Source organism: Ictalurus punctatus, chromosome 5, assembly GCF_001660625.3.
Source record: "Ictalurus punctatus breed USDA103 chromosome 5, Coco_2.0, whole genome shotgun sequence".
Classification (NCBI taxonomy): domain Eukaryota; kingdom Metazoa; phylum Chordata; class Actinopteri; order Siluriformes; family Ictaluridae; genus Ictalurus; species Ictalurus punctatus.
This window is the reverse complement of record NC_030420.2, coordinates 21,112,037-21,134,670: the sequence shown is the minus strand read 5'-3', so window position 1 is coordinate 21,134,670 and position 22,634 is coordinate 21,112,037. Positions and strand designations below refer to the sequence as shown.

At 39.2% G+C, this 22,634-nt stretch overlaps 1 protein-coding gene across 1 annotated transcript in view; it reads right to left on the bottom strand.

Annotated features, from left to right (window-relative positions):
- cacna1fb (calcium channel, voltage-dependent, L type, alpha 1F subunit) overlaps positions 1-22,634 on the bottom strand; it is a 64,430-nt gene that overhangs the window by 5,778 nt on the left and 36,018 nt on the right. The window contains exons 23-45 of the mRNA XM_017467154.3: positions 19,746-19,852; positions 18,594-18,681; positions 18,400-18,507; positions 16,552-16,604; positions 16,292-16,438; positions 15,992-16,193; positions 15,736-15,894; positions 15,338-15,448; positions 15,120-15,203; positions 13,722-13,850; positions 13,567-13,632; positions 13,330-13,421; positions 12,848-13,007; positions 10,401-10,528; positions 10,154-10,250; positions 9,480-9,582; positions 8,922-9,023; positions 8,333-8,460; positions 7,659-7,778; positions 4,492-4,745; positions 3,424-3,447; positions 3,199-3,324; positions 1,586-1,734 (exon numbers count right to left, since the gene is read on the bottom strand). Of these exons, the coding sequence (XP_017322643.1) occupies positions 1,586-1,734; positions 3,199-3,324; positions 3,424-3,447; positions 4,492-4,745; positions 7,659-7,778; positions 8,333-8,460; positions 8,922-9,023; positions 9,480-9,582; positions 10,154-10,250; positions 10,401-10,528; positions 12,848-13,007; positions 13,330-13,421; positions 13,567-13,632; positions 13,722-13,850; positions 15,120-15,203; positions 15,338-15,448; positions 15,736-15,894; positions 15,992-16,193; positions 16,292-16,438; positions 16,552-16,604; positions 18,400-18,507; positions 18,594-18,681; positions 19,746-19,852 (2,737 nt within the window). The remainder of the gene's footprint in view (positions 1-1,585; positions 1,735-3,198; positions 3,325-3,423; positions 3,448-4,491; positions 4,746-7,658; positions 7,779-8,332; positions 8,461-8,921; positions 9,024-9,479; positions 9,583-10,153; positions 10,251-10,400; positions 10,529-12,847; positions 13,008-13,329; positions 13,422-13,566; positions 13,633-13,721; positions 13,851-15,119; positions 15,204-15,337; positions 15,449-15,735; positions 15,895-15,991; positions 16,194-16,291; positions 16,439-16,551; positions 16,605-18,399; positions 18,508-18,593; positions 18,682-19,745; positions 19,853-22,634) is intronic.

Genomic DNA, 22,634 nt, shown 5'->3' with positions numbered 1-22,634 from the left:
CTGCCTCTTGAGAATTTTTTTTTTGCCTTTTTGTTCTCATTTCGTGAAATTTTACACCGGACGCTGCAGCAGTGAAGCAAGAGTTTCGAGCTGCTCGCGCTGAATTAAAGCACCAGTACACCGTTGAAAGATTTAAATGAAGATGAGTTGACAAAAAAGTACATATTGCACAGAAAAATATATTTGTAGAGTAGTATAATGTTAATATATATATATATATATATATAAATATATATCTTTATATATATATATTTATATATATATAAAGTTATATTATATTATATTATATATCACCAGTTTGATGTTCAGTGATGGAGTAGAAATGCTTTTGTTTGTGGAGAGTGAATGTGAAGCCTAACAGGAGGTTTTTTAGAATTCGGTCAATTAATACAGTTAATATGAATTAATAACATTCAATAAGTTAAGAAATCTTACTTTTAATCTTCAGAATTGGGTTCATGTGTTAATGTTAATTTGAGTAATGTGTTTTTAGTTTCTGAGACCAGTTACTGTGAAACAACTTGTTGAAATGGAGAGAATAAAGTTTTTATTTGCATTTCCTTCAGAATTAATTATTATTAATTATTATTCATTTAAAAGAAGACATAAAAGGCAGAACCAATCTGTATTGGTTATCGGTATTGGTCGATATCATTGAATAATCGGTTATCGGTATCAGCTGAGAAATTTGTTATCGGTGCATCTCTAAAATCTGGAAGAATTGTTTTTCTTTAGGCCTATAAAAACATTCACACACAACTTTACACAAAAATGTATAAATCAGTACAATTATTAGCAATGTGTGTGATATGGTAATATGGATATAGCAATGATAATGGTATTCATAGTGTGTAATGGTAATGTTTGGTGCATCGACACTGTGCACACTTAACTGGCCACTTTAGTAGATAATACTACATTCAAGTCACCTCATGAACATATAGTTAAAAACTTGATCAGTATGAGTTTCTTTGTTTAATAAAACAAAACAAAAAAAAATGAAAAAAAGATCACTGTTTAGAGACAAGTAGACAGATAAGTATGCATTTCAAAACTCACGTCTATTGTCCATGTCCCCATTCAAAAGTGGTAACAAGAAATGGTAATGCGAAACAAAACAACAGCTTCAAATTGATGTCTTATTTATAGGCAGGAACTAATAATTGATAGCATTAAAAGGAAATATTGTCATGTTGCATGTTAGTTTCTTATCCAGATTTTGTAAGCAAGGAATTTTATATACTGTAACTACACTTTTTTCATACTGTTTAGTCGAATACCCCTGTTGTAGAGGTTGGCTGACAGATGGACTACTGTCAGTGATTGTTCATCTACAAAGTACAACTATGCTTAATAAAGTGGCCACTGAGTGTCAATATATATTATGAAAATAATGACAATAAAAACTATGTAATGTAATAAATGTAATAAAAACTGTGACACTGAGTTGCAAATTTATGATAGTGGGTATGATTTAACAGATTTGTCTTAACATTCTCCACTTACTGAATGCTCAGAGGAACAATTTAGTGAAAGGGCAAGTATATGCACAAAGAGACAGAGTTAAAGGTATTATTGATTGTACCAGTGGGGGTTGCAGGCAGGAGTCGTCTTCTAGCTGACCTTCTGGCCTCGCCATAACTGCTGCCATACTGGTTAGTGTATGCAGGCTGTCCATCATACCCATGAGCTCGATGGCCAGCATGCATGGGGACTTCATCTGGGTAACCATGCCTGAGGAAAGATAAAAAGGGAAATAATTCTGAAGGACACAGTCATAGATCAAAACAACACAGATCACGTTTGTTTCACAGTATCTGGGTAATTGCTGTCAGTTTGGTAAAAGACTTTAACAAACATAATACTAGGTTTTAAGCAGGTAGTGTTGCCGCCTCACAGCTCCAGGGTCCCTAGTTCGATTCTGAGCTCGGGTCAATGTCTTTATGGAGTTTCTGTGTTCTATCTGTGTCCATGTGGGTTTCCATTGGGTTTTCTCATTTCCTTCCACCTCCCAAAGACGTATGTAGGTGCATTGGCTATACTCAAATTGCCAGTAGGTGTGAATATGTGTGTCCAGGGTGTATTCCTGGCTCATACCTGGTGTTCCCAAGATAGGTTCTGTATGCACCGTCACCCTGACCAAGATAAGTGGTTATTGAAGATGAATTAATGAATAAACATCAATGCATTTGGCTTTATTATAGGCTTTATCTAGCCTTCCTAATTATTTACTCAGTGTAAATCAATCATGATGAAATTGACATTCCTAACTGAATATGCTCTGCTGCTGATGTGACCAACTCACTATTTCTGTTGTTTTCATGATCTATTTTCTGACATATCAATGTACTGCTCTTATTGCATGTGCTGGTGTACAATATACAGTATGTGATTGTGACGGGGGGCCTCCAGTCTGCACACACCAAGGACTGCATGCTCCTCACACGACTGCCGACGGGGTGCTGAATGGACAGCACCATTTCAGCACCACCGTTTTGGAGAGCGAGCGAGCACATGGCAGAGGGGCAATATGAATAGAGTACGACTGGCGACTGATAATGACTGTGGAGACTCCACACCCTCACAGGGTGCTGCAACTACTGCAGGCTGAGCAGATTCTGTCTCACACCTGATGTTGCTTGCTTTCTGTCTCTTTGTTACAGGGACAGCAAAGCTCACATCCTGTGCCGTGCCGAGAGCTCTCTTCCCCAGCACCCACAAGAGCACCCCAGACCTCTTGACACTGCCACCCAACAGCCCACGCCACTACGCCAGGCCCATGTAGCCTACTGAGACACACCTCCCTAGCGCCTACGTTCACAAAGCCAGTACTGCTCACACCACCTATACCACCACCCAGTTACTTCCACCTCACCCTAAGAAAATAAATTCACCTTTGTTTACACAAAGCCTTTCTCTGCTGTGTCTGTGTTCTTATTATTATTTGTTTATTTGTTAATTGCTTGCTGTTGGACTCTGTAAAGCAACCTTTTGAGAAAGGCACTAATATAGATTTACTATATAGATTAACTTTTTATTATTATTCAAATTATAACTCAGAGGTGGAGTTCGATTTTAACCCACACCCACACAACTACATATTACAATGTGATATTTTTATATTTTGGAATGTATTGTGCCATTTACAGTGCAAGTCATTTCCATAAGGATATAGAATGTAGGAGGAGAGAAGAAGACCTGTCTCTGGGTGCTATGACCTCCTCATCTTCTTCCCTCCTGTAGAAAAGCTGCTCCCTAGGGTACCCCTCCTCTCCATCTACACTTTGTGAGAGTGAAGAGCTGAATTGATCCCTTGAGTCTCTCCTGAGGTGGGTGAAGCCACACAATGTCATAACGATGGTACAAAAAACAACCTTATTACAAGGAAACAGTGACAAGTTGTGAGCTGTATCCTGGACTTACCGTGGATGCTTGTAATATGATAATCTATAAAAGAACAGATAGATAGTTAATAGAGAAATTATTACAGCAGAATGAGTACATGGGGAAGTAAGGAGTGATTAATCATGCACAGATTGTAGCAGAATATGCAGTAAATTTAAATATATGTAGCATTGTGGTGGTTGTCAGTGGTTTGTCCAAATGGGTTTCTGTTTTATTTTAAACTGTTTAAATTTTTTGTCAGTTGACAAGATAAATTCACCAGTCCACCACATCATTTTAAGCTGCGTCTGTGAAAGATACTGATATTGTTGAAGGTATTTATCTGTTTTCGGTTGTTTTCAGTCCCACTCTTTAATGCAGAAATAATTAAAGTATAAGGACTGGGGTTCCAAACAAAATTTTCTCTTAAAGTAACACAAATCTGTTCGTTTATTTATTTATTTATTTATTTTTTGAGAATGTGACCTAGATCTGATATTTTAGAGCTGCATGAATACAAAAATGCAATGTTTTTAAATCAGATTTGTGCCACATTCATAAGTGATACTATATGTAGCAATTTGATTATAGTAATAATGTTGGGGGGGGGGGGGGGTTGGGGGGTTGTAAATTATTTTGGTATATTATTGAAGAATACTCATATGACTTCTGGTTATTCACAAACACATTTTTGAAATAGTGGAAAAAACTGCAAAAGCTAATAATATTTGAAGGCTTGTGTTACTAATTAGTTTAGTTTCTAGCTACTGCAATAATTGATTGTCTAACAAATATGATATCTTTGTCATTATGCATTGCAAAAATGGATCATACTTGTTATTGATTTGTTTTAAATGTGTGCTTTCAGGTCAGTACAGTGCAGAGGTTTATTCATACTAATGACAAAGCTTTTCACTTACAACCATGAATATAAAGCATAAAAAACCAGATAATGAAGCCTGCAATATTAAATAGCTTTATAAGTTTGTGTTTGTGTTGTGATCTGAGAGTTCTTCCTACCTGAGCCATCAAACTATGATTGATTGGTTATGGATGGATTGCCTTTTAGTTTATACAAACAATCACATACAATACAGTGTCCCTAACCTCTTTGATGGCAGGTCGATCACACCGTTCTTGTACTGGAAATAGAGGGAGGAGCGTCTGTTTTCTCCTCTTCTAAACTTCTCCTGCTCTAAGATGCTGCTGCCATTTGGTGTTCTGGTTAGTGAATTCCTGTGACTCAGGCCTCCATTGGAGAAGCCTTCTCCTGACACAGCAGCAGATGAACCTGTCGGTGTGGAGACCACGGAAGAGCGGCGGTCTGAGGACTCAGCGTTGCCAGCATAGCCATTTTCATTCTAGCAGAACAGAGACAGAGCAGGCTATGTATGAGGGTAGCTGCAAGTTCAGTCCAGAAATCTACACTCTCAGAAAGTTTCAACGCATGTTGCGTTAAATTATCCAATGAATGTGTTAAAAAATGAAAAAAAATTGACACGAGTGACCAACACAACACGTGCTAAATTATTGTCCAAACACATTGCAGACTGCGCTGCCGACGTCATCATCCAACTGTGAACTCGCCTCAAAGAGAATGTTCGTTGCTTCGACCATTTGATTGTGATAGCAGAGTCAGAGTCCTGATGCGAGGAAACCAAATGACCATAGGTAAGTCGGTGTTCATCACTATTTAGCGTTAATGCTGCTGAAAATGCCTGGCCGAGTTTGTAATATTTAGGCAAGGAGCCCTCAAAAATGTATTAAATGGAAAACAGTAACTCAGTGAGTGATAATTAACTTTACCTATCGCGACGGCTGCAACAATGAATATCATGTATTGCTTCCTCAGTGTTGGCGTTACACTACTAGTGTCATGTGTTTATGTTGGCTGTGAAATATGGACCGAATTATTCTATAATTCTGAGTCTGCACTTTATCTGAGGCTCCGAGTTAGGGTTAGCTAGCTGGATGCTAATCAATCACAGTAGGGATGAGTGCTACTAACCTAGACACGAAACTGAGTTGATAACATTACTTTAGCATACAGTTTGCAGTAATGATAGATATACCCGTTAACTTTTTGAAAGTTAACGATAACCTAGCATTACACCTATTCACCATGGTGTAAAACAGAGAGTGGGTTAACGTTAACTACATTTAGCAAGTGTTTTGGACAAGGCACGCTGTAGTAATTAGCATTAGGAGGATGGGTTAGGGCCACGTTTCTTCATGTATTCGGTGAATGTTAATGCCGGGTAACAGGTGCAGACAGTCAGTGGCTAACGGAAATTAGCTAGCTCAGTAATGTCTAGGCCAAAAGTTCTTCACAAGGTTAACATGACAAAAAGAGAGTACGGGTTTAAGTTGTAATACTTTCCACTATCTTTGTAATGTTGGTCAAATTAATTAGGTAGAGCAAAAAAATAAAAAAAATAAAAAATGGTGGTGAGGTGCTAAAGGTGGGAAAATAAATATTCTCTAGTTAGCTAGATTTTCCTGGTGAGTCTACAGCACCATTTTGTTCATTAGGAGAGTGGAGGTTACGTTTCCAAAATTACACAATTTGGGATTCTGTAACACAATTTTCTCAGTTAAAGCCCAAAGGCATTTGTCCATATTTTGTAGCTAACAACTAACCAACACTCATTTTGATATTTTTCAGCTTTTTAAATGGAAGGGAGTGGGACTCTTGTCCTCCCAGATGGCAGGGAGATTTGTAAGAAGATGCATCAACTCCAATTCGTACATCTGTCAAGGGTTTAAATGATTTTAATAAAATGTCGCCTGAATTTCATGCAATTGCTTGTTTATTTTGTGAGCATTTTAGTAGAATTTTACCATACAAACAAATTGCATTTTAGGATAATTGTATCCAATACCCAGTTGTTATTGGATAACTTTTTTGCTTCAATAAATAACATTATCATTTAACTGCATTTGGTGTTTATTCAGGTTGCCTTTGTTTTCATTTCTGAAACTATTTAGTATGAGACATACACAAAAACAGAAGAAATCAGGATGGGGAAAATACTTTTTCACAGCACTGTCAATCATGGACCACTTTATTAGGAACACCTGCTCATGCAATGTTCATGCAATTATCTAATCAGCCGATTATGTGGCAGCAGTACAATGCATAAAATCATGCAGACGAGCCAGCATCTTCAGGTAATGTTCACATCAATCATCAGAATGGAGAACAAATGTGATTTTGACCATGGCATGATTGTTGGTATCAGACAGGCTGGTTTGAGTTTTCCTATAACTGCTAATCTCCTGTGACTTTCACGCACTCGGGAGTTTACCCAGAATGGTGCAATAAAGAAAAAAATAAAAAACATTAAGTGAGCGGAGTTCTGTGGACAAAAACACCTTGTTGATGAGAGAGGTCAACGGAGAATGGAGAAACTGGTCTGAACTTGCAGAAAAGCTACAGAAACTCAGATAACCACTCTGTACAATTGTGGTGAGCAGAAAAGCATCTCAGAATGCACAACATGTCAAACCTTGAGGCAGATGGGTTACAACATCAGAAGACTGAAGAAGCTGAAGAACAGAAATCTGAGGCTGCAGTGGGCACAGACTCACCAAAACTAGACAGTTGATCGCTGGAAAAAAACGTAGCCTGGTTGGATGAATCTCCACTTCTGCTGAGGCACACAGATGGTGGAGTCAGGGTCATAAATCCAAGTGGTGTAATGGTGTGGGGAATGTTTTCTTGCCACACTTTGGGCCCACTAATAGCAATCAATCATCACTTGAATGCCACAGTCTGCTTGAGTATTGTTGCTGACCATGTGCATCGCTTCAGGGCCACAATTTATCCACCTTCTAATGGCTACTTCCAGCCTGATAATGAGTTCAATGTTCTTCAGTGGCCTTCCCAGTCACTGGATCTGAATCCACTAGTACACCTTTGGTATGTGGTAGATTCACAGCATGAAAGTGCACCTGAAAAATCTGCAGGAATTGCACTATGTAATCATGCCTACATGGACCAGACTCGCAAAGTAACGTTTCTAACATCTTCTGTCAGTATTAGTATAGTGTTCCTAATAAAGTGTACAGTGAGTGTGTGTGAGGGTGAGTATATGTACGTATATGTATATGTGTGTGTGGGGGGGGGTGTGTGTGTGTGTGTGTGTGTATATATATATATATAAAATATAATATTATATATATATATATATATATATATATATAATGCGTGTGTGTGTGTATTGTCCTACATTAAATGTCCATGTGTCACATTTCATGTGTCTTCTCTCTACCTCATAGCATACTTCATCCTCTTCTTGTTCTTCCTCTACATTCTCCTCTTCCTCCTCGAAATCTTCATTCATGGCCAGGCGAATCTCTGGCCCAAGATCCTGCAGGGTGCGCAGACCTGCCTGACACAGATGCAAATGGAGAAAAGAGGGGCCACAGTATATATGCTGTACGAGCTCTCAACACACACACACTTGGAGACAAGTTTATATAAACATACTTTTTTTTCATTCAAACTAACAAAAACTCACAAGGGCCTCAGGTTCTGGCAATAAATACCTTTTTTGACATATATACATATATCTGTAGAAGGTTTCTGCTTGTGATGGAATAAATAAACTATTTTTATATATTTGTACATTCAAATTACATTGGTGATCATTCTGTGTGGGCTTTATCTGCCTTCTATTTTCCCTGCAGGGATGATGAAAATGAAATAAAGACCAAGATTAATTCAGGAAATGTTAGAATGGATGATACATGGCATTACTTCTTCTTTTTTTATCTATATATATAAATCATTTTAAATGCAGTGTAAATCAAAGCTTATCACAAACCCAAACGTAAAGTAATACGTATTATAAGATTTTACAAACTGTAGATCAACCTTACTGCTTAAAAATAAGTGAAGGGGGAAAAAAAAATCTCCTTTTAGCAGACTGGGTTAGACATGTACCTGTAGAGCTGATGGCATTTGGGGGTCCGGGTCTCCCATACCCACTTTCTCCTTTCTCTTACGGAACTTCCTGAAGTAGTCCTGAATTAGGAATGTAGCATAAAACTTACCCACAGTCACTTCCTCCTCTATAAAACACACAGTGAGAAACAGAGTGAGAAAAGGCAAAAGGAAAAATCATCATACCAAAAGATAAATCTGGAATAAATTATGGAAGGACAGATGAATAAATGAAGGAAGTTAGTTTAATAAAGGAAAAGGCCTAGCAAAAATATGAATAATCCACATTAGCACATCTAAAGCACTTGACTGTTTCTAATAAAATAGCAAATCAATTCATTTAAATTAAATTCCGTTCAATTCATAAATAGTATAAAGAGTCAAAAGTTTAAATAAATCCACAGCATACCAAAAGCATTTAAATATGAAACCATGCCTAAAAAATGCTACAAAAAGAAAATGCCATAAAATGAAAAGAAGAAAAAGATGATTGCACAAAATCAGAAAATGTCTCCAGAGCACCATTATGAAATCATAAGCCTCAAAGCAGCCTTTAAGCACAAAGCAAAATCACAGCCATTCTTCTCACCAGCAGGAGGAGGAATGACCTCATCCAGGATTTTGGGTTTCATGCGCTTCCAGATCTTCTTAATTATGATCCTCAGCTCCACATTTTCCTGGTCGGGGTGACCTGAGGACAAAGCAGCAGGTCTGAGTTTTCTCAGGTCTGAGACAGATTTGGATCAAATGCAAACATGGCTGGTTAAATTCCTGCCATTAAAAACGTCTAACTCAGACCCCTCAGTGTGTCGATTTCTATTACAATACATGATCTTCATGAGTATAACACGGTCCAAGTGCTTACTGTTCAATGGAGTTACTTAGTGAAAGATGGCCAAGAGACTTCAAAGTTGACTACTTTAATACCAAGCACAAATTCATCTCTGAGTGGTGTGTCAGTAAGTGTGCTTATGAATATGCCCATTTTTTTTGTCTCTTTATAGGGACCAAATAAGTTTTTGGAGCATTTGGCAGGACCAAGTGTTGCTTTTCTATTTTAAAAAAAACCCCAGCAGCTTTTATTTAAAGAACTGAAAGAGACTTTGGTTACTGGGGTTAAAGGTATTAGTGAGGCTATGGTACTAACCCTCAGTTTTAATCTTCAGGGCAGTTCTGACTAGGGCAAACAGAGTAGCGTTGAAAGTCACCGTGCCATCTGAGTTCAGGGGCATGTTCATTGCAACCAGTCTCTACCAGAGAGAGAGAGAGAGGGAAAGAGAGAGAAAGATTAAAAGAGTGTGACATGATGGAGTATGTGAGAGATAGCTGGCAAGCATTTAAAACTATACTTTATGTATACAGAATATATCTAAAATTATATGTGTGTGTGTGTGTGTGTGTGTGTGTGTGTGTGTGTGTGTGTGTGTGTGTGTGTGGGTGTGTGCTACACACTTGGAAGGAAGAGCTCCTAAATGGCTGGTTTGGATGGCTAATAGTTCTCGCTTTCTGTGTTTCTGTGTTTGTTTCTGTGTGTGTGCGTCTGTTTCTCTGTGTGTGTGTGTGTTTCTGTTTGTTTCTCTCTGTGTGTGTGTTTGTTTCTCTGTGTGTGTTTGTGTGTGTTTCTGTGTGTGTTTGTGTGTGTTTCTGTGTGTGTGTGCATGTGTTTCTCTGTGTGTGTGTTTGTTTTTGAGTGTGTGTGTGTGTTTCTGTGTATTTCTGTGTGTGTATGTGTGTTTCTGTGTATTTCTGTGTGTGTGTGTGTGTGTGTGTGTGTGTGTGTGTGTGTGTGTGTGTGTGTGTGTGTGTGCGCACGCACTGTACCTTGCAGGCCACACGGTGGGGACAAAGTTTTCCAAATCCCAGAGGAGGCTGGATCCTCCTAAGTAGAGTCACCACATCTAAGTGTTTTATGCGACCCCTGTGTTAACACACACACATATTTTCATACACACACACACACACACACGCACACACACAGTAAATTCTAATAAGACAGAGATGGACAGGCAGAACAGTGAGAGAGAATCAGAGAGAGGGCGCGATTCTTAAAAGACAGAGTTGATCTTACTTGGCTTCTGGATCATACTCTGACCAAATCCTTTTGAACTCGTCAAGATGATGTGGCCCCAGAATTGACCAATCACGTGTCAAGTAGTCAAAATTGTCCATGATGACAGCAACAAACAAATTAATAATCTGAGAAGTGGAAAATTGTGCATTGTAAGTAATGATCAGTGGCAGATAAAAAGTCTGTGAAGCCCCCTGCAAGCCCAAAGATAGAAGCTTCATTCAAATATGGACCTTGTGATGTTGTAATTAACATGCCTACAGATTTTTTCCAAATGCACCCTGTACATACTGAGTTGCCAGTTTATTAGATTGAACTAGCAACCAATCATCTATGAAGCCAGAGTAGACTTTGAAGAAACATTGATGAATTTATATGGCTGGGCAAATAAAATAAAATACATTCTCACGTTTTAAAATTGTGTTGTCTAGGGGTGGGAGACACAATACTTGATGAATCACTTATATTACATGATGCATCACAATATGCAGTCCCCTCTGAAAGTAATGGAACAGCTCTGAATGTCTACTCTTGGTTTGAGTCCTGGGTTTTACCTATAAAGACTGCATTTGTTGTTAAAAATGATAAACCGAGAGAGCTGCCTATGGGGGGAAAGCAAGCTATATTGAAGCTGAGAAAATAGGGAAAATATATCACAGCAATTGCACAAGCATTTAGCATAGCCAGTACAACAATTTGGAATGCCCAGAACAAGAAAGAAACAACTGGTGTACTAACAACCAGACATGGAACAGGTCGGCCAAGGAAAAACAACAGCGGTTGATGGCGAACATTGAGAGAGTTGTGAAGAAAAACCCAAAAACAACAGGCAGTGACATCACCAAAACCCCCCACAGGGTTGGGATGAAGGTATCACAATCCACCATTAAAGAAGACCTGAAGAGCAGAAATATAGAGGCCATAGCACAATTTGCAATCCACACATCAGCAGTAAAAATCAGAAGGCCAGATTGGAATTCATAGAGTGATAGAGAGATGAGCCACAAATGTTCTGGAATAAAGATGAACCTCTACCAAAGTTATGAAAAGGCCAAAGTGTGGAGAAAGAAAGCATCTGCTCATCAAGCATGGTGGAGGTAGTGTCCTCGTCCATGATGTCACTCATGATGGTAGCAGCAGAATGAATTCAGTCTACAGAGGCATTCTCTCTGCCAATTTACAGAGAAATGCATCCAATCTATTTGGCTGGAACTTCATCTTGAAACAAGGCAATGGCCTAAAAAACACTGCCAACACAACAAAGGACTTTATCAGGGGGAAAAAGTAGAAGGTTTTAGTCTGACCAAGTCAATCACCAAGCTGTGTGACAAGCCTGGAAAAGCATCTCAAAAGAAGAATTCAACAGTTTGGTGATTTCAGTGGGTCACCGGCTTGATGCGGTTATCGCAAGCAAGGGAGATGCAACCAAATATTACCCGTTATTTACTTTAATTTACTTTGACTATCTGTTCCTATACTTTTGCTCACCTAAAAATTGGGTGATCTGCCGCCAAAGTTGCCATGTTCTGAGCTGTTTAACACATCTCGATGTAGATATCAGGAAATGAAAGTTGAAATTCTGTTCTATCGTCTCGTATTCATCTTTTGATCTCATACATATGTCTTTTTGTATATGTCAGTGTATAGCAAAAACCAAAGTATTGGCCTTGTTGTTCCAACTCTTTCAGAGGGGGCTGTATAATTTCGCTGTGATTTTGCAAACAAACTGCCAACAAGAGCAATAGTTGATAAGTTTTTTTGTTCAGAGATTTATAAAACAATTTAAGTATTTCCCGGAGAAGGGAAAATGAAATAATTGGTACAAAAACAAATGTCCAGTCAGTTACTTTTTACAGCGAGTAACAAATGAGTTATAAAGCAGCGTATGCTTTTATCATCATTGGTATCCTCAATAACCATTACCACTGTCATGGTTACAAATAAACAATCAGACAATTTTCTGTGTCAAATAGTTTGTCTTTGTAGACATTAAATAATAGTAGCATTGATCTCATGGCTCTTTACAATTTTTTTAAGGCGTCCTGAAACAAACTGTAACGTATGAAAATGGTTTCAGATATTGTGGTTAGATGTGTGCTCTTTAATAAACATTAAACCTAATCCATCTCCACTGGTTAAACTCAATCAGGAGATGTGCTGCAGCATTTTCTGTCATAAGTACTTAGAGGTCTAATTCTCAATACAAATATTTATTAATAGACACTTTTATTCCAAAGTCCACCACTACAGAATACACACAAATCAAATGAGAATTGTATTAGGTCATGCGTCTCCAATGTTCCACTTGCGGGTGGCTGTTTAAAACTGCATCATTTACCAGTACAGTTTTAAGTTTTCACTCAGGTATTTGTGGTTTATTTAGAACAAAATCATTTAAGACATTCAAGTAAATTAAAATAAACGGATGTAAAAGAGCTTTGCATTACCAAGAAAGCACAGAGCATGAAGAAGCTAATGAAGTAAACAATGGCAAAATTGCTGCCACAGGTGAACTCCTCTCCGGGCTCAAAGTCTGACTCTGCATCGCAGCGCTTCCCTGGAAGACTAGCCAACATGATCTCCTGCCATGCCTCACCTGTAGCACACCTACACACACACACACGCACACACACACACACACACACACACACACACATACACACAAAAGAGATGTGGAGTGTTATCTCAACTAGTACAAGGAGTATAATATCGAAGCAAAAAGGGAGACAAATATTTGGACGTTAAAAGCCAATGAAGTTTAAAGTAGTTCTATATCTGTTTTCAGAGGTTCACATTTTAAAATTCATATTTTCAAAAATCAAATAGGTTTCTCAGTGTTAACAAATTCAGATTCAATAAGTATGTTTTTTTTTTATTCAGAATTTGATTGTTTTAATAATCAAATGGTGGTTGATTTACTCTCTCTCACCTGAAGAGCAGCAACACTGCCTGGGGAAATGTCTGGAAGTTGTTATTACGATTGATTGGCGTGTGGGCCTGCATTGCAATCTTCCCAAAAGTCTACGAGAGAAAGACCATCAGATAAGCATTTGTGCCCCTGAAATACAGACAGAGCAGTAGGTTTATGTCTATCTTTACAATGTTTATTAAATCATGCATATATCTATTAGGACTACTCTGAATTTGTGATCTGTGCCCCACCCACCTGCATACCAATCACAGCGTAGATAAAGAAGATCATGGCAATAAGTAGTGCTACATAAGGCAAGGCCTTTAGGATAAGCAGAACAAAAGGAAAATTACTTTTGCATAAAAATGTGTGTTATTAAAGAGTAGTGAGTATATGCGATGTTGTCTGACCTGGAGAGATTTAACAAAGGTCCAGAGCAGTGTGCGAATACCCTCCCCCTTGCTAAGCAGCTTAACCAATCGCATTACACGGAACAGACGGAAGAAAGTGATCGACACCCGAGAACTGTCCTCTGAACTCTGTGGAAAAGTCAGAATTTTAGAAAAACAGATCTGGACACAGCTAAATTCATAACCAGGTTAAAGACTTAGCAGGTTCTGGAAACTCATCTACATCAACCTGCTAGACAATAAAAAATCCAGTTGTAGACATAAAGATGCTGATATTCTCTTAGGCAGCTTTCACACTGGCAGTTTATTGTGAAACAGAGCACGGTTTGCATGTGAAAGCTGTCATGCAGAACATGAAGCGCATCACGGTACAGAACCTGAGACTACCTGTAGGAGGTGGTCTGAGTTCGGTTGCACTGGAACTGTGCCGTGATTCCCATGAATGTGAACGCAACTCGTACTCGGGTCCGCACTCATTCAGAAAGTAAAGCAACCTGCGCATTTGTTTTAGCCAATGACGGCATCATTAGTTTCAACAACACGCGTGTACCATGAGTGGCAGAGGAACTTTGTGGGACACAGAAGAGGTCCACTGCTGTGCATAATATCTGCTGCACATAACAGCACCAAAATAATACAAAAACAAAAAATATGGTGAGTCACATTGTGTTTGCATTTGTGATGATGTAAGATGAATGCAAATGCACCGGGGTTTGATAGAATCACGTGAGTCTGAAACCAGATCAGCACTGCGAGGGAACAACTGCAACTTGACTGCGACTCGACCGCACCAAACGTGCCCAGTGTACAGTAAAACCCCCCAAGTCAAAATATAAACTTAGATTGCTTCTTGGAAACCCTACAATAGTGTAGAATACGGATGTCAAAAAAGTGGGCCGGAACTGGCCCGAGAAAGTTTCTAATCTGGCCAAATGATTAATTAGATTTCGTATTCTAAATGAAAATAAAAACTATTTTGTAGATTCAGGACATATGATCCTAATTCATACTTATACAAGCCACTGAGCATGTATGGTAAAACTATCATTAAAGATTTTTTTCAAATGAATTTCAGACTGCTCAAGTGTTTTGCAGATCAGTTAGTTTGTGTAACTTTCAAAGTAACTTTCAGATAAATGCTGACAAATGAACACATTTAAGAGAAGTTTTGCATGTGTTCTTGTGCTGCTAAACAGATTTTTGCTCCAGCCCACTTGACATTAGACCAATTGTGTACCTAAAATGACTTTCACACCCCAGGTGTAGATGATCGGATACCATTATGCAATTTGTAAATGGCGCACTTTTTGTATATCCAGTAAGCACTCGTTTAGACCGTAAAGACAGAATTGACACACCTTCCATATACATTGAAACAGAATGAGCTTGGAGACTTACACTAAACTCGGTCACCACAATGTCCACCACGCTCCCAACCACAATCAGAGCATCAAAGGAGTTCCACGCATCAGTAAAATAGTGCTGCAGCCAAGACAAATGGCAAACTTCAGTTACAGCTTGACATATCAAAAAAGAAATATTACATAAACGGATCATGTACATTGTTTAAAAATATTGGTGTAAAGTAAAATAAACATGATAGATAAGAAAATAACCTTGAGTCTGAGGGCTAACAACTTGACAATCATTTCCACAGTGAAGAGGCCTGTAAAGACCATGTTGAGGATGTCCATGACATAGCTGAAGAGTTTGGACTGCTCATAATGCTGAAAAGGCATCACAAGACAGACCAATTTAGACAAATGATGCAACCCTAAATAAAATATACTTGAATGTAACATAATAAATTTGAACACATTTAAACTAGTTTGATTCTTTGCCGGAGGCATGTTACAGTACCAAATTTAATAAATGTGATTAATTTCAATTGACTAAGCAAAATGATAGTAATCAATCACAGTTATATGAATTATTTTTAGTTATGTGTTTTATGAGGATGCAAAGATTAACTATACAGAGATACTACACATTTCTCATGAAATGTTATATTTACCTGAACAGCCAAAGTGACCGTGTTGAGGAGAATCAACACGAACATGATGTACTCAAACCCTGTAGAGTTGATCATCGACCAAAATTTATACTGCACTGGGTTCTTTGGGATGTACAGCTTCAGCGGCTGGGCTTTCAGAGCGTATTCTACACATTGTCTCTGTATAAATGAGAGACAGAGACTCTCTTTGAAAAACATGAAGGTGGCACAATATAGTCACGATGCAGAATTTATTGGTAAGCAGACCACTTCTAACCTGGTTCTTGTCCAGCTCACAGTTCTTAAACTCAGCCTCTCCCTGTTCACGGAAAGTGATGATGACGAAACCCACAAAGATGTTCATCATGAAGAAAGCGATGATGATGATGTAGACAATGAAGAAGATTGAGATCTCCACATGATAGTTGTAAATGGGACCGTGGTTCTCTGAGTTGGCATCGATAGCCTTGTAGAGGAGCCTGAGATAGGTGAGGGATGGAAGATAGCATCTGTAACCCAAGGCAAGACGTTCAGTCACCTTTGACCTGTGACGTAACACCATGAGGAAGTGACTTACGCGGGCCAGCCTTCGAAGGTCGACACAGTGAACAGAGCCATCATGCCCATCAGCACGTTGTCAAAGTTAAATTCGCTGTTGTGCCAGATGCGCTGCCGTACCAAGGGGTGATTCACATCGCCATCTTTATAGATCACGAATGTGCCTCTATGTCACACACACATACACACTTTGACAGCAAAACTCAATAAAAGCATAACGGCATTTCATAAAGTCCACATGGATCATCGCCATGCAAGATTTGCATTTATATCACTCACTTGCACTGCTCGGGTGTGTGTTTTGCCTCATCTGTGCAGCGATAAAATTTACCCTGCAATATGGGACACAATATTTCATTCTTATGAGATCAACTTCCCCTATCACAAGGACCCCTACTATTCTAACCCTCAATTTCTATTTACTTCATTAACCTACATCATCTTTTAAAAGCAATATACATAGTAGTAGAATTCATTTCAAAATGAATGCCCAATATATCACACTGTTGTCTCAATAAATGTCTCCATCTAAACAGCATTTATGGAAAGAGGCACCTGTATAAGCATGCATAGTCATCCTACTTATTGCAAGTGTGTGGGCACTGGTGTGAAGATGGTGGTAATGCAACAAGACTAACATCCACGTTTGTATAAAATCCTTTTAACACAGCTGAGAGAATATCTATGTCATTAAAGAAATGCCAGTTAAAAAAATTCATAGTGTTCAAATTATAGTTGAAGCCATAGGAAGATCAGCTGCTCTGAAAAGAATGTTGAGCTTCACTGAGAGAATAATAAAAGTTCAAGCATTTGGGGGGGATTTACCAGTTTCTCTCAATATCTCTCAAGTATTTCTGTTGTGGCATTTCTCCAGAGAATACAAGTTGCTGCTTCTTCTATTTAAACGTAAATACAAGATTTAATTTCTCATGAGCTCTTTGCAGTGTAGAGCTGTACACACTCTTTATTGTCTTGCCTTTTATATGGCCGATGTACAATCTGCTTACACTGAGCAACCTTTCAACACACTTGGTACTGATTACCTGTTCTCTACAGTATATGACTGTATCTAATGTCACCCCTTTAGAGTCTGTTTCCCCTCAAGGTTTCTTCCTCATGTTGTCTCAGGGAGTTTTTCCTTGCCACTGCTGCTTCTGGCTTGCTCATCAGAGATCTAAATCTATATCCAGATTTCTGTAAAACTACTTTGAGACAATGACTACGTTGACATGCACATCAACTTCCGTTTAAGGTCTTTATTCGAGTTGGCGCCATATTTTGAATACGATGTTTATATGTGGACAGGCACTGGAAAATTCCTGTGTACATAAATGCCGTCTGTTTAGCCTGAGTTGCCATTCCTAAATATGGCTAAGCATCTGTTAGCACTCACAATTCCAAGCGCATATATCTATTTTTGGTGGATTTTCTGAATAAGGTGTTGACATGCAACAAATTTCCGATTAAAACAGGCATATTCCAGAGGTGGGAATCAGAATTTGGGGAATCCGAATATAATTTTAATCTGAATCAAGCAATCAGGATTTACATGACTCAATGCTAATTAGAATACTGTCAAATTTTTATTAATATGTGAATATTGATGTGCATGTAAACATAGTCATCGTCTATTGCTATAAGCACTATACAAACAAAACTAAATTGAAGTGTTTTTTTTAAAATAGGTATAATCCGTTCTATGCCAAAATAGCAAAATACATCAAGCTATATTAATGCTGCATGAATGTGTTATGAAAAGGAAGGAAACCTACACTTTAAACAATGTTTCCAGTTTATTATTTACTAGATTGCTATACCTAATAAAAAAGATAACTCAGACATTCATTTCAATGCTTATTGATTAAGTGGAAAGCAAAAAGCAATTTCAAACAACACATGAAGTGACCAGTCAGGAAGCATGTACATTAATTCTCTAAATAGGATGTTTAGAAAATCACTCTATGTTCTTAAGAGAAAGTGAGCCAAGAAGATGTTTCATGGTCAAACAAGTATATTTAAACAGTGCATGGGGGTTAACAATATAATTAATGAAACCAAAACATGCTGCTGGTATGACTGGTGTGACAGAGAAGACATACAGACAGAAAGTAGTGAATTATAGAATACCTTAAAGAGTTGAACACCGATGCATGCAAACATGAACTGAAGCAGAGCAGTAACAATCATAATATTCCCAATGGTTCGTATAGCCACGAACACACACTGGACCACATGCTGGAGAAACACAGAGATTAGAAAGAGCGGCACTGTATAAGTGCGTTAAGCGTGTACACCGTGCACGTGCACATACACCATGGTACCTTTAGACCTTTGGCTCTGTTGATGGCTCTGAGAGGCCTGAGCACTCGCAGCACTCTCAGGATCTTCACCACAGATATCGCACTTGAACTGTGATGGGAAGAGAGAGGAACAGAGAAATGGAAATACAGATGGATGTGTGTTCTAATGTTGTGTCCCTTGTATCCTCATCCAGAAATCATTTTCTGTTGCTATAATGGTGTGTGTCTGTGTGCGTGTGTGACAGAGGTTTTATATAGGTACAAGTAGGTATTAGTTTGATCATATATTGTAAATATCCCTCAGTCATTCAAGTCATAAAGCTCCATACACCAATATCATTAATTTCAAAAGATTAAAAGATTAATTAAAAAAATGATTTCATATCAGCAGTATTAGAATTAACATATTCAATAATCATAATCAAAATCACATTTAGCTTTAACATTACATTACAATCACATTAGGTAAAAGAAAGACATAAGACAATGTTCTCCACCAGAGGGCTCCATCTATCCACATAGACTCTTATAGAACAACTCCTTGCTTGGTACTTTCACAAAATGTTACACATCAGCAGAGAACTAGAGAAAATACACGTATTTAAATAGCATTAGACAGCTGCAGGGCTGGGAGGGTTACTTTAAAAATGTATTCCGTTACAGTTACAAATTACTTCATAAAAATGTCATTCAACTATCACAATATGAGAGTAATGTAATCTTTATTCTTTTTTAAATAAAGTTAAGAGAAAAGCAATATGATCTAAAATATTTTTATTTAGAGCTTATTTTAGAGCTTAAAAACATGTTCAGTGTTTGGATTTGTTTTAATAAAGTAAATAAATTTGTTGCTTGTGTGAGTCACAACTGGCAAGAAAGAACCAGAACTACAATCACGCAGCTGTCTATATTGTGTTATGTCAAAAGATTAATATCTTTAGTTTTAAACAAAAAAAAATGTAATCCTGATAGTATTCCCATTGTTTACAAAATGTACCTGTAATCTGATTACTTTGTTTTTTGGCGTAACTGTAACAGATTACAGTTACCAGTTTTTTGTATCCTGATTACTTAACGCCGTTACATGTATTCCGTTATTCCCCAAGCCTTGACATCAGACATGAAATTGTGTGTTAAATGGAGTTTAGTAGTTTTAATGTAAGTTAGACTCACTGTAGGAAGAAGGAAACCAGAGACACACTGACAACCAGGAGATCCAACAGATTAAACCAGTTCCTACAGAAAGAGCCCTTATGCAAAAACGCCCCATAGACTGTCATCTGCAGGGAAAATGAAGGAAAGAAAAAGAATAACAGCTGTGCCTTAAGTATAATGTACATTTTGAGCATTTTAAATATAAATAATGTGAGTTTCTGCAATGTGTAATTTTGTCTTTATATTTTGGCATGCCTATCTAGGAAGTACTATATTCTTATAAAATTGTCCGGGTTACGCATGTAACCCTGTTCCCTGAGAAGGGACCGAGGCACGTGACTGGTATCTGAAGTCTGTCAAAAATTACGCTTATTTATAGGCCTGTCACCTGTCAAGTGACGTGGCATTTCACGCATCGCGTGATTATGAAACGGCACATGTAAACCACATCATCAGCTTCTATTATCTGAAGCGAAGACACAATTCTCAGGTATGCCCCAGTATGACAAAGCCACACAACATCTTGTCTTGTCTTCACAGGGAACAGGGTTACATGCGTAACTGAGACATTTCCTTTCAAAGGGAAGCTCAACGTTGTGTGAGCTTCATACTGTAGGAACAAGTACACTCCATCATACTGAGGGTATGGTCTGTTTAAAAAGGTCAGAGCCTGAGGGTCACTGCAAGACACTCGAGCCCGGGGTGGAATCCATGTCCAAACTGTAATATCAAACAAATGTGTGCAGCGTAGACCACCCCGCCACAGCACACACATCCTGTAAGAGTACCCCTTTGGATAAAGCCTTCGAGGAGACGACCCACCTAGTGGAATGAGCCCTTATGCAAGACCACGTGCCTCATAAGCAATAGAGATAGCTTCTGCTATCCAATTAGAGATGCACTGTTTTGAGACAGCATCACCTCTACTGTCGCCGCCAAAGCAGACCAGTAACTGTCCCGACTTATGCCTCTGGCCGGAGCGGTGGACATAAATACAGAGATTTCTCTTGTTCCAGTGTGAGGAACAGAGGAGAGCAGAAAGCCTGCAACACTACCTGGGCAGCTGGGCAGCAGACGTAGACACTTAAGGAATATAATCTGGACTACGATATAAGAAAGCATTGGCTAATGCAGGGGCAAAGTCAAAGCAGAAAGGGGCAACAGAGAGAGCTTGTAGATCTCCTACTCGCTTGAGACATGTCAGGCTCAGCAGAAGAGCTACCTTTAGAGTCAGAAGGTTCTCTGAGACTAACTCTAATCGCTCAAATGGGGTGCCTGACAGACCTTCAGACAGGTCCCAGGAAGGTATGTGTGGTCTGCCTCAGCCGCCTGACACGATGCATAAACCTCGATGTTAGAGGGTGTTGCCTCACAGAGGCTCCATCAATAGGTGCATGGCTGGCCGAAATGGCGGCGACATAGACCGTAATTGTAGAAGAAGCCAACCCTGCTGAGAAACATCATTGAAAGAACTCCAAGACTGTAGCTATTGCACAGTTTACTGGGTCTAACTAACATTCCTTACACCACACGACACAATTTCGCCACTTGAGCGCATACAATTTTCTTATGGATGGTGCTCTAGCATTCAACATGGTCTCTACAACCTCGGTTGAGAGACCAGAATCTATGAGCTGGTGCCCCATAGGGTCCAGACCCACAGTTTCCATACTTCCGGCCGAGGGTGATAAAATCAACCTTCTGGCTTGAAAGAGTAGATCCCTGAGAACGGGAATTTCAGAAGGAGTGCCGTCTAGTAGGGATATCATCTCCGAGAACCATATTCGAGCTGGCCAATAAGGTGCTACTAGCAGCAGATGTAGACGGTCTTGGCGAACTCTTGCTAGAATTTGTGGGAGAAGAGCGATCAGGGGAAAGGCGTACAGATGTGACCTTGGCCACATGTATACCATGGCGTCCAGCCTCAGTGTTGCAAGAGGAGTGAGGGCGAACCACAACGGGCACTGGATGGAGCCTCCAATCCCTGGGCCTCAGTCCCTGCCTCAACAGTGTACCTTGCACTCAGTGACAAAAACTTTCCCTCCATCCAGAGAAGAATTAGTTGTGCCTGCCTGAACAGGGGCACAAACGTAACCCTCCCTGGTGGTTGATATGTGAGACCGCCGCTGTATTGACTGTCACAACTAGCAAATGGTAACCTCTCAATTGAAGAAGAAAGAATTTCAGTGCTAAAAATATGGTCCACATTTCTAGACGGTTTATATGCCACTCTAAATGAGGGCTGAGCTGGACAGCTGTCTAAGACCACATCCCAGACCATCAGGTCTGTCATTACCGTTTTGCCATAAGGAGACGCCCTGAGATTGTGACCCGAGGCTAGAAACTGGGAACACCTCCAAATTCTCAGAACACGTAGGCATCGCCATGTGACACTGATGATTAATCTCAGGGGTTTCGTCCTCGGAGGAAACCCCTGACTTTTCATCCCATATAACCCCTAGAAAAGTTGTCCTCTGCACTGGAGAAAGCATATTTATCTTGGGGTTCAACCTGAGCCCCAAGCTCCTCATGTGGGCGAGAACAACATCTCGATGTCGAATTGCCAACTCCCTGGATCACGGTAGAATTAATCAGCCGTCCAGGTAATTTAGTACACGGATACCCTGGAGTCGCAAGGGAGCCAGGGCAGCATCCATGCACTTTGTGAAGACGCAGGGGGATAAAGCTAGACCGAAGAGAAGAACGCGATATTGGTATGCACTGCATCCAAACGCGAACCTCAGGAACGTCCTGTAATTGGGCAATATTTCTATGTGGAAATATGCGTCTTTTAGCTCTATCGACACAAACCAGTCCTTGAACTGAATCTGTGGAACGATAAGTTTGATGGTCAACATCTTGAACCTGTATGTCTGAAGAGTATGGTATTCAATAGATGTTAATTAC